The sequence below is a fragment of the Melospiza georgiana genome, chromosome 18, assembly GCF_028018845.1.
Source record: "Melospiza georgiana isolate bMelGeo1 chromosome 18, bMelGeo1.pri, whole genome shotgun sequence".
NCBI classification, from domain to species: Eukaryota; Metazoa; Chordata; class Aves; order Passeriformes; family Passerellidae; genus Melospiza; species Melospiza georgiana.
The window spans coordinates 3,690,169-3,704,394 of record NC_080447.1 but is presented as its reverse complement, the minus strand read 5'-3'; the positions used below and the strand labels follow the sequence as shown (position 1 = coordinate 3,704,394).

The window sequence follows — 14,226 nt, the reverse complement described above, 5'->3', positions numbered from 1 at the left end:
CTATCTCAGCTGTCTCAGGGTGGGACAAACACTCAAAATTTACCCATCATTAGATAATGTGTTGTCATTCTTTTCAGGAATTAATGCTGTTTGTTGGGGAGTTCCCCTGCCTCTGTCAGGTTATTCTGCCTTGGCTGTGGCCTCTGAGGGTACCAAGTTTTGGCTGGAACAAAACACATTGATTTTATGTTCCTCTGAATCCTGCAGCACCTAATCTATTCCTTAGGTGAAATCCTCAGCAAAAACTTTTGCCAAGATTGTGTTTTATCCTAAAAGTTACCAGGGAATGGTCAAGGCTTTGATGGTGCTCACACTTCAGAGAACTTGGAATATTCCAAGTTACATAATTCTCTTCAAGAACAAAACTAATTCTGCTGAGACTGTGTGGGCTGGAGGCTTGGGGCATTGGACATTTTTGTTGGAATTGTGCTTTGAAGTCGTTCCCTGGTATTTTTGCTTCTGTCTTCAGGTTCTGTCTCGGGCTCTGATGTACATTCCACAGCTTGGCAAATATGCAGAGAGCATTTTGGAGAACGGGAGTAGCAGTGGAAGGAAGCTGGCAAAACTTCAAAGGATTGCTCGGCAGGCAGTGGCTGCCCTGTGTGCTCTGGGTGGCTTTAAGGAGACAATTAAAATAGGTTCTGAAGTACAGGTAATTCAGCACTGCTCATATTTGATATCCTAGATGAGAATTGCTGCTCTCCTGAGGTTCTCCCTGCGCTGGGATGTGCTTGTGGAACAGCAGCTTGTGGAGCTTTGTTTCCCCTGTGCTTGTGTGTGCAGTTGGTGTGTGGTGTCAGACACTGATTCCTGGCTGTAACACCTTCAATCTCATGCAGCTCTTCTTTGCTTGTAGGTTTTAGGCAAAGGAATAGCAGGAAGCATTGGAGTTGTGGCATCTATTAATGAGCAAGAAGGTATAGCCACGGTCAAATTCCCACCCACCACTATAGACACTAGAAAGACCTCCCAGGCATCAGACACTTTAACTATTCCATTGTCTAGGCTCTGTGTTCCAAGATCTGAGGTATGGGAGTTTTAAACCTCCAATATGCAGTATAATCTCGATTCTTGCTTTATTTCTGTCACAGCATACTGACTATTAATCTGCAGCACGTAAAAAAAAGTGTTTCATCTTTGCTTATAAATGATTTGTAATGTTTGCCTTATTTTTTAAAGCATATATTAACAATATGTTTAAGTTCTCATTCAAGTAACATGAATATTCATCTTTTATGCTTAAAGATATTCTGTTGCATACTGGGTGGGAGGTTTTTTGGTTAATTTCTGGCTTGGTTTGGGGTTTGTTTATTTTTCTTTTATTGGTGTTTGCTGCTGATGTTGTGATAGTAAAATATAAGAATTAACTCCAGGTAATAAAACACCCTCATTTCTTAGAAACTAACTACTTGAATTTAACTTTTTACCGTGCCCCCCCACCATCAGGCATTGCCTCTTCATAAACTGTCCATTACTGAGAAGGTAGTACAGGCAGTCCAGTCCATGTTGCTCCCTCAGGAGGGAAGTCTCTCTATTCACACCTCACTTCCTGCAACAGGAGATGGCTCAACCCCAGTAATGGCAGTGGTCCGGCTCCTTGCTGAAATAAGAACCAGGTGGGTCCTGGGGAAACATCCCAGGGAATTGCATGAGTTCTTGTGCCCTTCCTCTGGGGCTGCACAAATTCCTCTTTGCTCCCTTTTAGTGTCTGGGTGTTGTTCATGGGAGTCCCTACAACACACTGAGCAAATGCCTCAATAAATCCATTTAGGAAGCAGGGAAAAGCTGCCTTTGGGGAGGGTCCAGCTTAAACCAGGGTTAAGACCACCCTTAAACCACCCTTGAATTCACTGCTGTAATGCCAGCTTTTAATTCAACACACTTTGTAACACTTGAAATGTATTGTTTTTCTGTTCAGAGCATGCCTGGTGATGGCTCAGCTGTTGGAAGACAGCTCATTCTGTGAAGAATTCATTCAACAGTGCCCAGCTGCTGTGGAAGTTCTGAATTTGGTGGCCCAGGAGTGCAGCCCTGGTATGTAGCCAACACCTTCTTGGCATATTCAGGTCAGAAGCAGAGCAGCTTTTAAATCATTTCAGTGTTTTCTCCTCCAGCTACCCAGAGTTCAGGAACTGGCACAGGACAGAGTGTCTTGTCACAGCTGCAGAGCTGCTGATGGAAGAGCAGCTAATAATCAGCCTAAATCACTAAACACTAGGCATTAATTTAGGCCAGAACAGGATTATTCTGTGTATCAAAGCAGCAAGTCCTGGTTTTCTTCTGCACTCTCCACTTGCCTTGCTTCCAGCGTATCCTACTCTGCATTCCTTGGCATTATCATTTTTATGTTTTCTTTTTATGACCTTTTTGCTGATTTTTGCAATGCTTTGTTATATTCCTGATCCTTGAGCTCTCCTTGTTTAAGGATAGGCACTGGGCCCAGCAGAAATCCTAGTTCAGGGGCAAATTTTTAGGAACATGCCAGAGAAAAAGTGGCTGAAGTGAAGGGTGTGATCCAAGAGATTTAGGTGTCAAAGAGCAAGGACTGATTTTTGTGATAGTAGATATAATTTTTTTTGTTTTCCTGCTTTTGCTAGGTCATAAACTTGCTCACTAAAGTGAACTTTATATCTTAATTAACATAACAGTGTCTTTGCAAACCAAATGTAAATCAAACATGAGAAGATACTTGCATATGTTACATTTTACCCTTAATTCCATTGTTTAGGTAAGTGAGGCTGATCAAACCCCCTCAAAGTGCAAACACCATATTTATTTCTGAATTAAGATTGCTCTGTTGGCCTGGAGGAAGCAGCTGGAGGCTGATGCCTGCTGTGGGTTGTTGTTGCAGGGGAGAGGCTGGTGGTTGTGGAGATGCAGTGTGAGAGGTTACGGATGTTGTACCGCGACTGTGCTCGGCCTCCTCCTCCTCCCCTGCAGGCAGACAGGAGACAGGTGAGCACAGAGCCCTCTGCCCTGCCAGAACCCCCTGCTGCTGCATTCTTGAAATATTTAATGGGAATTTCTCTATTGGGATGTGATTTGTTGGGGGTTATATTAAATGTGCCCCTCAGACTGTGTGGTTGTATTTTAGTGGGTGACTTGAATTGTGGTTGGAGAATAAACTGCTCTGTTGTGTCTGCAGCCCAAAGAAATCACGTGGAGCCCATCCAGGGTGTTCCCCCCAGTGAGAGCCTGCATGTTCTCCTCACACCTCACTGCTGTGACCTTCCTGGCTGATCCCAGTGCAGGTGGGGGCCTGCCTCGGGGCACCTTTATCTATGCCACCTCCCCAGTGCCAGTACAGGTGAGACCTCCCAACTCTCCAGCCCTTTGTCATTGAATATCCAACAGGACATGAAAAGGAAAAGCAAGAAAATTGCTTCTTTAAACTCTGTTTTGTAAATAACTTTTTAAAATATGCTATTATTTTTATTTCTAGGCACCATCATTCTACTGGGAAATTGAAGTGGTTTCCTATGGAGACACAGATGATGACACTGGGCCAATAGTTTCCTTTGGATTTGCCACAGAGGCAGAAAAACGGGATGGGGCTTGGACAAACCCAGTGGGCACCTGCCTCTTCCACAAGTAGGTTGGAGATGCACATGAAAAACCATGTTCAGTACATTTGTCAGCAGGCTGGGGAGGGCAATACATATTTTTAAATTGAATGCTGAAATATCTTTGCAAAATCAGGAGGGTTGAGTTGCCTTTTGATATCACAGCTTTGGTGGGTGGTGATCCTCCTCTGTCTCACTGTGTCCTTGTTGTCCCTCAGCAATGGGAGAGCAGTGCATTACAATGGCTCCAGCCTGCTGCAGTGGAAGAGTGTCAGACTGGATGTGACTCTTTGCCCTGGTATGTGGGAGCATGGCTAAAATCCTTATCTGCTCCATCAGAAAACCCTCTAAATGTCAGGGAAATGCTGGATGAGAAAACTGATGAAATCCTTTTTATGACTGTGTTTTTCTCCAGGTGATGTAGCAGGAATTGGATGGGAAAGAACAGAAGGAACTCCCCCTCCTCCAGGACAGCCAGCAAAGGGCAGAGTTTATTTCACATATTGTGGGCAGAGACTTGTGCCCTACCTGGAGGATGTGTCTGGTGGAATGTGGCCAGTTGTCCACATTCAGAAAAAGGCAAGTGTGTAACAGAAATATGTCCTTAATATACTTTCAGAATATTCAGAAATACTAAAAACATGATAGAAGATATTGAACCTGCTCTGTAGAAAAGCAAATTGATAGTTTTTCCCTTTCTTGGCTAGGTTGAGATATTCATTAGGCCTCCCAGGTGCATGTGTTGTGTCATTATTTTGCCCATTAGCCCAGCAGTGTGCAGCTGGCCTGGCAGATGCCTTGTACCATGCCAGCAGCTCCTCTCTCAGCATTCCTGGCCAGCAGTGGCCTTGCTCCAAAGCACCCAGGCTCAAAGTGCCTTTAGCAGCTTGAAGCTTTCCCAGAGTGCCAGCTGGGGATCCTGGTGGCAGGGAGGTGCGATCAGCTCCTGCCTGGGGCAGAGTGCTGGCTCAGAGCAGGATCTGAGAGTTTCCCTGCCTCCTTTTGCAGAACACCAAGGTGCGGGCGAACTTCGGCTCGCGGCCGTTCGCCTACGCCGAGGGCCAGGCCCACCGCAACGCCGCCGACCTGTGCCTGGACCTGGCCGAGGAGATCAGTGCCAACTTCGAGGCCTTGCCCTTTGCCATGGCCTCTGACAGTGACAATGACGCTGGCACCAGCATTGCCTCGGACCCTGGCACCCACGGGCCCCCCTGCAGGATCGCCGCTGTGGCCACGGCTCAGCAACGTAAAGTGACATTCGCTCCTTTAAAGCCCTCCCTGCAGAAATGCCAAGCGAGGAAATGGGATTTAAACCCAGCCTGGCTGCAGCCTTTAGGCCTTAGGTAGTGCTTGTTTAGGTGGGGCAGTGCCACAAGTCAAAGCTGTGTTTATCTGATTTTAGACAAGGCAATTAAAGCATCTTCTTTGGTCTGCCTCTATGTGAATACGCAAATTATTCGTAATTAACGCAGCTTCAATGAGAAATGATCTCATTAGGGCTTGGGGTACAATAGGATGTCATGGTGGATTGGATCAGCCAATTGGTTATGCTGTGTCAAAAGGAATTGCATTCCCACCCCCTGATTGGAGAGCATGGAGTGCTGTGTATCTCCAATTTCATGGGATGTCTTTGCATGCATTAGCATCTCATTATTTCTGTCTGTATCTTGCAGAGTATGACAGTGACACATCCTGCCACTATAAAATGGAGCTGAGCTATGAGAACTTCATCACCTCAGGCCCTGATCCTCACCCTCCTCCTATTGCAGATGATGAAAGTGATGATGATGATGATGATGATATTCCCAGGGTGAGGAATGGAGCAAACTGCCTCCTCTAACTTACAGCCTAAAACCAGATCTTGTCATTTAGATTTTGAAATTTAGCCATGCAAGAGTTCTTTCTGCTTCCCTAACAAAAATATAAGTAACTTAACACTTCTTGGTGTTTTAAAACACTTTTGTCTTTGCAGGAGGATCACTATGCCCTCTTGGTCAAAGCCTGGGAAACCAAGGTTTTCCCTACAATTAGAAGAAGATTCCGTAATGAGGCTGAGAGGAAGTCTGGGCTGGATCAGATTAAAGGAGCTTTACAGTTAGGTCTGTATTTATTTCCATACATATTTTCTGTGATGTGCAGCAAGTCTGAGAGAGCAGCTGTGTTTCTTTCATATTTTACTGTATTCAGGGCTGGAAAACTTAAAAAAAATCACTTGCTGTTTCCCTCCTGTGCTTAGAATTTGGTTTATGCTTATGCTTTTTCTTTAACACTTTTACTGTGCTGGACTATTTAAATAGAGAAAATGTTTTCATAAATAATGACAGAATTCATTGTGATGTGGATACAAAAACATTCTGGAATAACAGGTTGGAAAGAAACTGTATCTGTGCATTTGCTGTCTGTGACTATCAAGGCAAAACTTTTTTGATTTTAGTAATAATAAGGGGAGATGTGGGAGTTTCATATAATTCAGTTCTGGCAGGACAATGTGTTTGTGGGAAGGTCACAATCAGAGCAAGTTAGGAATTCTGAGACCCCATGAGAAGCTCAGGAAAAGCTTCCTCAGGAAGATTCCCAATTTCCATCCTTCAGCCTGACTGAGAGTGTGTTTAAGTACTTGGAAAACTCACCTGCTTGGGCTATTAATGAGAATAAGAACTTATTTCAGGTGGCTGAGGGAAATAACTTGCACTCCCTCCTGTCTTTCAGGTATGGTTGATATAGCAAGGCAAACTGTGGAATTCCTGTATGAGGAAAATGGAGGCATCCCAAGGGATCTCTACCTTCCCACCATTGAGGATATCAAAGATGAAGCAAACAAATTCACAATTGATAAAGTGCGGAAAGGTAAGGGCAGCACAGCAGATCCTGAGGGGTAAGGAAAAGCTCAGGGGTGTTTGGGGTCTAATTGTCACCTGAGGAAACACCTTCAAAGTGGTGTCCCTTTCTGCCAGGTCTCACCGTGGTGACTCGCTCTCCTGACAGCAACAACGTCACCAGCAGTGCTGTGGGAACAGCTCTGCCCAAATTTGCCATTCGGGGCATGCTGAAGACATTTGGTCTTCATGGGGTTGTCCTGGATGTGGACTCGGTGAGTAAAGACACTCTGAGAGGACTTTTACTGATCAGCATCACACAGCTGGGAGCAAAACCTGCTCAGGATGCTGGACTGGGGCTCTCTTGGAAGGAAAAGTGTGGTTTAATTCTTGTGTTACTGACAGTGCTGGGTTTGGTGTTGCAGGTGAATGAACTGGTCCAAGTGGAGACCTACCTGAGGAGTGAGGGGGTCCTGGTGAGGTACTGGTATCCCATTGACATGTTGGAAAGGCCACCTGCAGGGTACAGGAGGACTGCCACCAATGGATTGGTCACCCTGGATAACACCAACATCCAAATTCACAGGTGAAAAAAGAGATGTAGTTACAATTATTACCTCAATTTGAATTAGCTGAATTAGCTGAAGAGCATTTCCTGTAGTACAGTTACCTGCTACAGCTTTGTTCTAAGCAGTACAAACTTCTGAAATCTGATTTTCATGGTTGGATTTAATGTTAAGGAATTAATAGAATTAATGTTTGTGTTCCCTAGGGAGCTGTTGAGGAGTGAAGCTGCCCTGGCCAAGCTCTATTGTCGCATGGCTCTGCTCAATATTTTTGCTCCCAAATCTCCCCACATGTTCACCCGGCTGTTCCACATTCCTGCCATCAGGGACATCACCCTGGAGCACCTGCAGCTGCTCTCCAACCAGCTGCTTGCACCACCTCTCCCTGGTAAACACTTGGTTTTGTCCCAGCTCTTCTTTGGTACAGTATTTTTATGGGGACATAGAAATTAATGGATTTGGTATTTCTTTATTAGCTGGTTAATAATGATGGTATTAAGAATGAGCTGGGGTGATCCCACAGCTCCATGTTTATCCTCACCAGGGGCTGGGCTGAGGCTGGTGAGGGGCACAGCTGGCATGGAGGGGCCATCCCAGCCACAGGGCTGGGTCTGGGTGGGCCCTTTCTCCTGCTGACTTTAGGCAAGGAGTTTTCCAGTTGAAAACAGAGATTTAGAATCTTCCAGGTGTTCTACAGCTTTTGTTTCCCAGGCTATGCAAACTTTTGGAGTGATCTTCAAATTTGTGCTGTTTTCCTTGTTATTCCAGATGGAACCATCAGCTCAAGCTCCATTCTGCTGGCCCAGTCCCTGCAGCACTGCATCCATTCCCAGACCTGTGCTGCCACAGACCTCTTCTACCAGGGCAACTCCCAGGCCATCAGGGAGTGGCTCACTGTGGCCATCACTCGCACACTGCACCAGGGAGAGGAGAGTCTGTTGGACCTCACCAAACAGATCTGCTCCTTCCTGCAGGTAAAATACTCACATTTCATGAATTCCCTTCTCAGAAGCCCTTGTTCTCTGTGTGGTTGGAATTTCCATGATGCTGTCCCTCACAGGGAATTCTTTCTCTGGGTGGGTTCTATTATTCAGCTTGTAGTGGGCACACTGAAAACAGAAGCAGTAGTAGTGCTCTGGATTGAATTAAAATGAAGTGGCCTCCCACTGTGTCATAATTTGCAATTAATTAAATTCATTGGGTATAGAGCACTCTATAAATAAAGAAGAGGGAGGAGGTTTGCTGCTGTTTGGGATCTCTCATGATGAACTGTCCCGTTACAGGCAGCACCAGAACAATTTCCTGCTGAAGAATTCCCAATTTCTGAATCCAAGGTCAACATGGATGTGAATTTTCCTGGGGCTGCCTTTGTGATTGTGTCCTGCAAGGAAAGTCAGTCTGGGTTCAGAAAAGAGTGAGTCATGGAGAGGGGCAAGGCTGGGCCTGAGCCTGGCAACCTGGGGGGTGCAGTTATTTATTTTGTTTCAGTTTTCTCTTTTTTTTTTTAAACTCTGAGTGGGGGCTGGGATATTTTCCAGCTGCTTTGAGCCTAACCAAGCTGTGCTGCTGTTTCCCCAGCTCCTCCCTGTACAAGGCCCCCTGGGCTCGGGTGCTGGTCTATGGGCTGGGGCACAAGGTGAAGAGGAACGGGCAGCTGAACCTGATCGAGGCCGTGTGCTACCCCCGCGACGCCTCCCCCACCAACACCGGCCTCACGCCGCCCCCCACCACCAACCAGTACCCAGCTGTCATCACCCCCACGGACAGGGTGCACATCAAACTGGGTGAGCACAGCCCCTGCACCCTGAAGAGCCTTCTCTGTGCTCTCAGGGCTCACAGCAGTTTCGTTACACCTTCCCGCGTGGTCACCAGTCCTAGCAGCAGATAGGACGGGATTTTTGTACAAATAATTCATTCTTAACAAAAAAAAAAACTGGTTTTATAACCATTGGCAACCATGTGATTCTGATTTTTATATTCCAGAAATTCACCCAGCAGTGTATCTGAAATATTTTATTCAAAATACTAATTTCTGCAGTGTTGTTGATGTTGAGGAGCTGTTTCAGATGGAGAATAAATTTTTTTGCTTTTTTAGGTGTTTGTAGGACCCTCATATCCACAGAGTAATACAGTGTAGCAATACTTAGGTCACTCCAGCAAGAAGAATCATTAATCTTTTTACTCTTGCCCAGAGGGAGAGACAGTGGGATTTAGAGCAGTGAAGGTGACTGGGTGCAGTGAGTTCTTAAAACTTCCCCTTGGAGATCCTTAAGTTCTTCTGCTGCTGTTGTTTTCAGTACCCATCAGACAGAAAGAAAGGATTTGGGGGGAAGTTCTTTTTGTATATTTAGATATGTTCAGGCTCAAAATTATTCTGTTTCTTTATGTGAATAAAATGTTCTCTGTACATTTCTAATTACAGATTATATTAATTTATCAATATAGAGAAACTCAATTCATATTTGTTTTTTACAAGGTGCTGCAGAGAAAATTCTCACTTAACAGAAGTTTAGCCTTGAAAAAATCCTAAATGTTATTACTTTTACTTTATCAATGCTCAGAATCATGATAAGGATTTTCTTGGACCTTTTTGCTTAGGAGTGTCTCCTCCTCCTGGAGCTGTACTGGTCTTGCATTCCCTCCCCCTGGAATTCCCCCTGGCAATGGCATTCACAGAACAGCTCTTAACCTGGAAATTAGAAGATGGGGATGGAAAATCTGAAGATGAACTGGATACCATTCCTGCCTCAGTTCTCTTGCAAGTAGTGGAATTTTTAGGTGAGAATTGAGTATTTCCTTAGTAATGAGCACTGATAATGTGCTGGCTCACTTGGAGGGCTTAGGAAACAAAAACTACAGTTGAAATTTTCTGAGCTCTTCCACTGTAATAAAATTTTCTTCAGACTCCAGAAACTTTCTGCTGATTTGCAGTTCTCGGAATAGCCTTTCTGTCTTTCTTATTGCTGCCATGACGTTGAAATTCACTTTTTAAAATGTTACTTTCTGCTAAGAGTGGAACACTGCTGACTGCCATGCCTTGCCTTCTTCCCTCAGGGAACTTCCTCTGGACAACTGACATGGCAGCATGTGTGAAGGAATTGATCTTTCACCTCCTGGCCGAGCTGCTTCGCAAAATCCACAACCTGGAGCAGAAGAAGAATCCAGCAGGGTTGTCCTCATCCATTGCCCTGCAGCTCAACCCCTGCCTGGCCATGCTCATGGCCCTGCAGTCAGAGCTGCACAAGCTCTACGATGAGGAAACCCAGAACTGGGTGTCTGGCAATGCCTGTGGTGGCTCTGGGGTTGGAGTGGCCGACCAGGGGAGATTCTCCACGTACTTCCATGCCCTGATGGAAGTGTGCCTGGCTGTGGCAGAAGTCACCTTGCCCATCAACATGAGCGTGACAGCCAATGTGATCTCATCCACCAGCGCCCCAAATCTCAGTGATTCCTCCTCCTCATCCTCATCTTCACCAGGGCAAACACCACAGAGCCCAAGCTTGCTGTCCAAGAGGAAAAAGGTCAAAATGAAGCGGGAAAAAACCTCATCTTCAGGGAAAAGAGCTTCATCCAGGGCAGCTGAGACAGATGCAGCGCTCCTCAGCATCGGGGGCAGCAAGCCTGAGGACATGCTGTGGTTCCACAGAGCTCTGACCCTGCTGATCATCCTCAGGCACCTGACAAAGAAGGACCCCCAGGGGCTGGGTGTGACCAACGATGCTGTGGCAGACGCCTGCCAGGCCCTGGTGGGCCCCACAGCCCACAGCCGCCTGCTGGTCATCTCGGGCATCCCCACGCACCTGGAGGAGGGCACCGTCAGGAACGCCATCAGGAAAGCCTGCAACGCCCACGGCGGGGTCTTCAAGGATGAGATCTACATCCCTCTGCAGGAAGAGGATCCCAAAAAAACCAAGGACAAAGCAGAAGGAGGAGAGTGCAGGACGGAGCTGGAGAAGCCGACGGTCTCCAGCAGCGCCGACAGTTTGGACATCAGCAGCTCCAGCAGCGTCACCCCCGCCATGAGCGTCAGCGCCTCGGCCTCCACCAGCCAGGCCTCCCTGTGCAGCTCCCAGGGCTTGTCCCGCACCGTCAGCGACATCTCTGGGGACCAGTTCCAGGCAGGGCTGGAGCTGCCCATCCCACCTGGATTGCTGGAGCAGCCCCACGTGGTGTCCAGCCAGGAGAGTTTGGATCTTTCCCACTGCAGCACCGGGAGCCTGGGCAGCCTGGGCAGCCTCGGGGAGCCCCTGGACAACGTGGAGACGGCGTCAGTGTCGGACGTGGGCTCCATGTACACGGTGACATCTCTGGACAATCAGCCGCTGCTGGCACGGCCCATCAAGGGCTTCGCTGTGGTGGAGGTAACTGAGAGGGGCTTCTGGGGCCAGGGGTTATGGGGAATGGGATCTCACTCTAGGAACTGGCTTTTTCCATGGTAAATGTATGTCTAAGAGCATGGGAGACTGGGAGTTAGCCATCCTGTCCAAGCCAAGGAGCACAGAATTCCCTTCCCCACATTCACAATCTTGGGAACAATCTCTGTCTCTCAAAGGACAGAGGGCACCCAGTAGTGGAGTGATCCAGCAGCAAGTGGAGAACAGAATGAAGTAAAGAAGAACTGCTGTGTGTTCCAGCATGTAGAGCTCATTTTCACAGAGTGCTGCTGATGCCAAGGCCATAAATGAATCTTAACGGATTAAATTCCTGGAGGATTGGTGGCTGTGGAGCACAGCAGCCAGTGCAGCTTCCATCTGGGGAAATCTTTAAACTGCTTTGCAGTGGTTGGGGAACGTGTTAGGAGAAAGATCAAATAATTTTCCCTTTCATAATCCTTTCTCTAAGATTTGTTCTGGCCATTGCTGAGATGAATTTAGAGATTGGGGCCCTTTTGGTTTAACCCACAATGCAGTTATTTAATGTTCAATCAGTTCCTTTTCACCTATTTTGAACCACCTATGGATTTCTCTATGAAACTACTTTAGGAGAGATGATAAATTTTATTGCTATCTGGTTCCAGATTAATTTTTAAAGCATTGTGGGTGGTTGCCATTAGTGCTGGGTCACTCCAGGTGTTCAGCTCTGCACAAGAACCTTCCTCTCTGCTGTTTCCATAGATGGCCTGCTGGAGATTTATCAGGACTTCCAAAAGCACAGCCATTCCTGATAGCCTGGGAATGGAGAGAGATGTTTTTGTATAGTCTGGGATTGTATCAGTTCCTCTTTTAGGAGAAAATCAGCTTATTCAGATGAAAACTCTGCAAGTTCCTATTCTTGAGCTGTTAATTGACATGAAGACATCATTGAAATAAAGCATTAAGTGTGGAGAGAAAGCTGCCAGAGTGTTCACATGGAAACTATTCCAAGTCTGGAGCTGCTCTGGTAGTGGTTATTCTGGGAATCAAAGGAAGTTGCTGTTCCCCTCTCCAGTCTGTGTAGCTGAGGCTTCAAAGCCTGTGCTAATTGAGATTTTCAGAGTGGAGAATTGAGGCAGGGACAGCAGAGTTACAGACAGTGCCAGCTTACCTGTCTGGCACCTTCAGCTCCTTCCCTGCTGTTCCCAAGGGTTGAGAAATGGAGTAGCTGGATCAGAGCTGTGCCTGGTTATCCCAGCATGAGGATTTCAGTGCTCTCAGAAAGCCTTTTCTAAGCTGAACCTGAATTTGGGCATCAAATTATTGATGCAGCAGAGAAGAGAAGCAATAATGATTATCAGAATGGGGAGAGGGAAAAAAGCTTAAACCCCAAATTCCTATGAATGGCAGTGAATTTGTTTTCTCAGGATTGCTGTGAACTAATTTCATTATTTGTACAGATAAGGTCAAGAGCTAAAATAGAGAAAATCCGAGCCAGCCTCTTCAACAGCAGTGACCTCATTGGCTTGTCCAGCCTGGATGGGGAGGATGAGCTCATGGAGATGTCAACTGAAGAGATTTTAACTGTTTCCACTGTAAATCAGAGTTTGTTTGACACCCAGGGGAGCCCAGCACTAGAAGATTATTTCAATGATAAGTCAATAAAAGGTAGGTGCTTTGATATTGCCAAATCCCTCCTGTGTTCAGCATTTTGGGGGATGAACAGGGCTCAGACTCTCCTTGGTTCAATATAAATCAGGAGTGACAACAAGCCAGGGAGAAATTCCACTGATTTATCCCTCCAGGGGCTATTTGCAAGCTGAACATTGCTCAGTTGTCCACCCAGCTAATCAAATAAATCATAAATAAATAAACACTCCTCATCAACACAAAAAACTACTGATTAAATTCTTTAGGGATATTTTTTTTTTGAGAAAATAGCCACTGAAATAACTTTTGACTGCTAGTTCAGTTGATGGGTGTTGGTGTCTGCCTGAACAACATAATTTTTATCCTGGCATGATAAATAAGCTGCTTTTTTCATCCACACTACTCCCTCAAGTAATAATTACAGGATGTGGCCAGTTCTGTATTTAATGGGGTACAGAAGGAGCAGGTTTTTCACTGAAAAAGTGATTTTTTTTTTTCCCTTGCAAAAGGGATTTTCCATGTCAAAGCAGAATATTTTACCTGAATGCAAAATTTATTTTCACATTTCAAATTCTAACCAGTTCTCATGGTATGTTGTACCAAATTGTTGATTTTCTTTTAATTAGGTGAAAAACTGGTCCCAGGTGCTCGGGAAGTTCTCACAGAGATCTTTAAGAGCTGTGTCCATTCAGAACAAATGCTGAGCCTGACTCCAGCCAAGCCCATCAAGGTGGCTGACATTTACCTCAGCAAGGAGCAGATCAATTCCCAAACCCCTGGGAATCTCCTCCACGTCTTCTTCACCAACGTCCGCCCTCCCAAGAAGGTGCTGGAGGACCAGCTCACCCAGGTAGGGCTTTGCCAGCTCTTCTCAGCCTCTTCTGGTGTCACTTGAAAGCACTGGGTGATGATTCACTTTTTGTCTTGGAAGATTTTAAGGAAATATGGAGTTCCCAAGCCCAAATTTGACAAGAGCAAGTACAACAAGGCAGGCAAGGAGCAGCACCCAGTGAAGGTGGTGAGCACCAAGCGCCCGGTGACCAAACCCCCCACCAAGGAGAAGTCCATGCTCAACAGTGTCAGGTGGGTGTCCTCAGCCCTGTGGAATATTGGATTTCACTGTAAAAATCCAGGTTTTTATCCCCCATCCCTCTGTGCTCCTGTGTATGGGAACAGGGAAACACTTGGTGTTAATGTCAGAGCATCTCAGGTTTCTGGAAGTTATTTGGCAAAGTGTTTCTTTTTCCAGAGATTGGGGTGGAGTTGTTGGGATCTATTT

At 46.1% G+C, this 14,226-nt stretch overlaps 1 protein-coding gene across 1 annotated transcript in view; it reads left to right on the top strand.

Moving 5' to 3' along the window:
- Positions 1-14,226, top strand: part of HECTD4 (HECT domain E3 ubiquitin protein ligase 4) — a 68,129-nt gene that overhangs the window by 41,401 nt on the left and 12,502 nt on the right. Inside the window, exons 41-64 of the mRNA XM_058036673.1 lie at positions 470-652; positions 857-1,027; positions 1,447-1,616; positions 1,919-2,034; positions 2,852-2,955; positions 3,146-3,307; positions 3,443-3,591; positions 3,782-3,861; positions 3,979-4,142; positions 4,572-4,809; positions 5,237-5,373; positions 5,536-5,662; positions 6,273-6,410; positions 6,518-6,654; positions 6,805-6,965; positions 7,152-7,333; positions 7,714-7,919; positions 8,229-8,359; positions 8,524-8,729; positions 9,544-9,723; positions 10,000-11,306; positions 12,758-12,965; positions 13,574-13,797; positions 13,879-14,030. Coding sequence (XP_057892656.1) covers positions 470-652; positions 857-1,027; positions 1,447-1,616; positions 1,919-2,034; positions 2,852-2,955; positions 3,146-3,307; positions 3,443-3,591; positions 3,782-3,861; positions 3,979-4,142; positions 4,572-4,809; positions 5,237-5,373; positions 5,536-5,662; positions 6,273-6,410; positions 6,518-6,654; positions 6,805-6,965; positions 7,152-7,333; positions 7,714-7,919; positions 8,229-8,359; positions 8,524-8,729; positions 9,544-9,723; positions 10,000-11,306; positions 12,758-12,965; positions 13,574-13,797; positions 13,879-14,030 — 5,033 coding nt within the window. The remainder of the gene's footprint in view (positions 1-469; positions 653-856; positions 1,028-1,446; positions 1,617-1,918; positions 2,035-2,851; positions 2,956-3,145; positions 3,308-3,442; positions 3,592-3,781; positions 3,862-3,978; positions 4,143-4,571; positions 4,810-5,236; positions 5,374-5,535; positions 5,663-6,272; positions 6,411-6,517; positions 6,655-6,804; positions 6,966-7,151; positions 7,334-7,713; positions 7,920-8,228; positions 8,360-8,523; positions 8,730-9,543; positions 9,724-9,999; positions 11,307-12,757; positions 12,966-13,573; positions 13,798-13,878; positions 14,031-14,226) is intronic.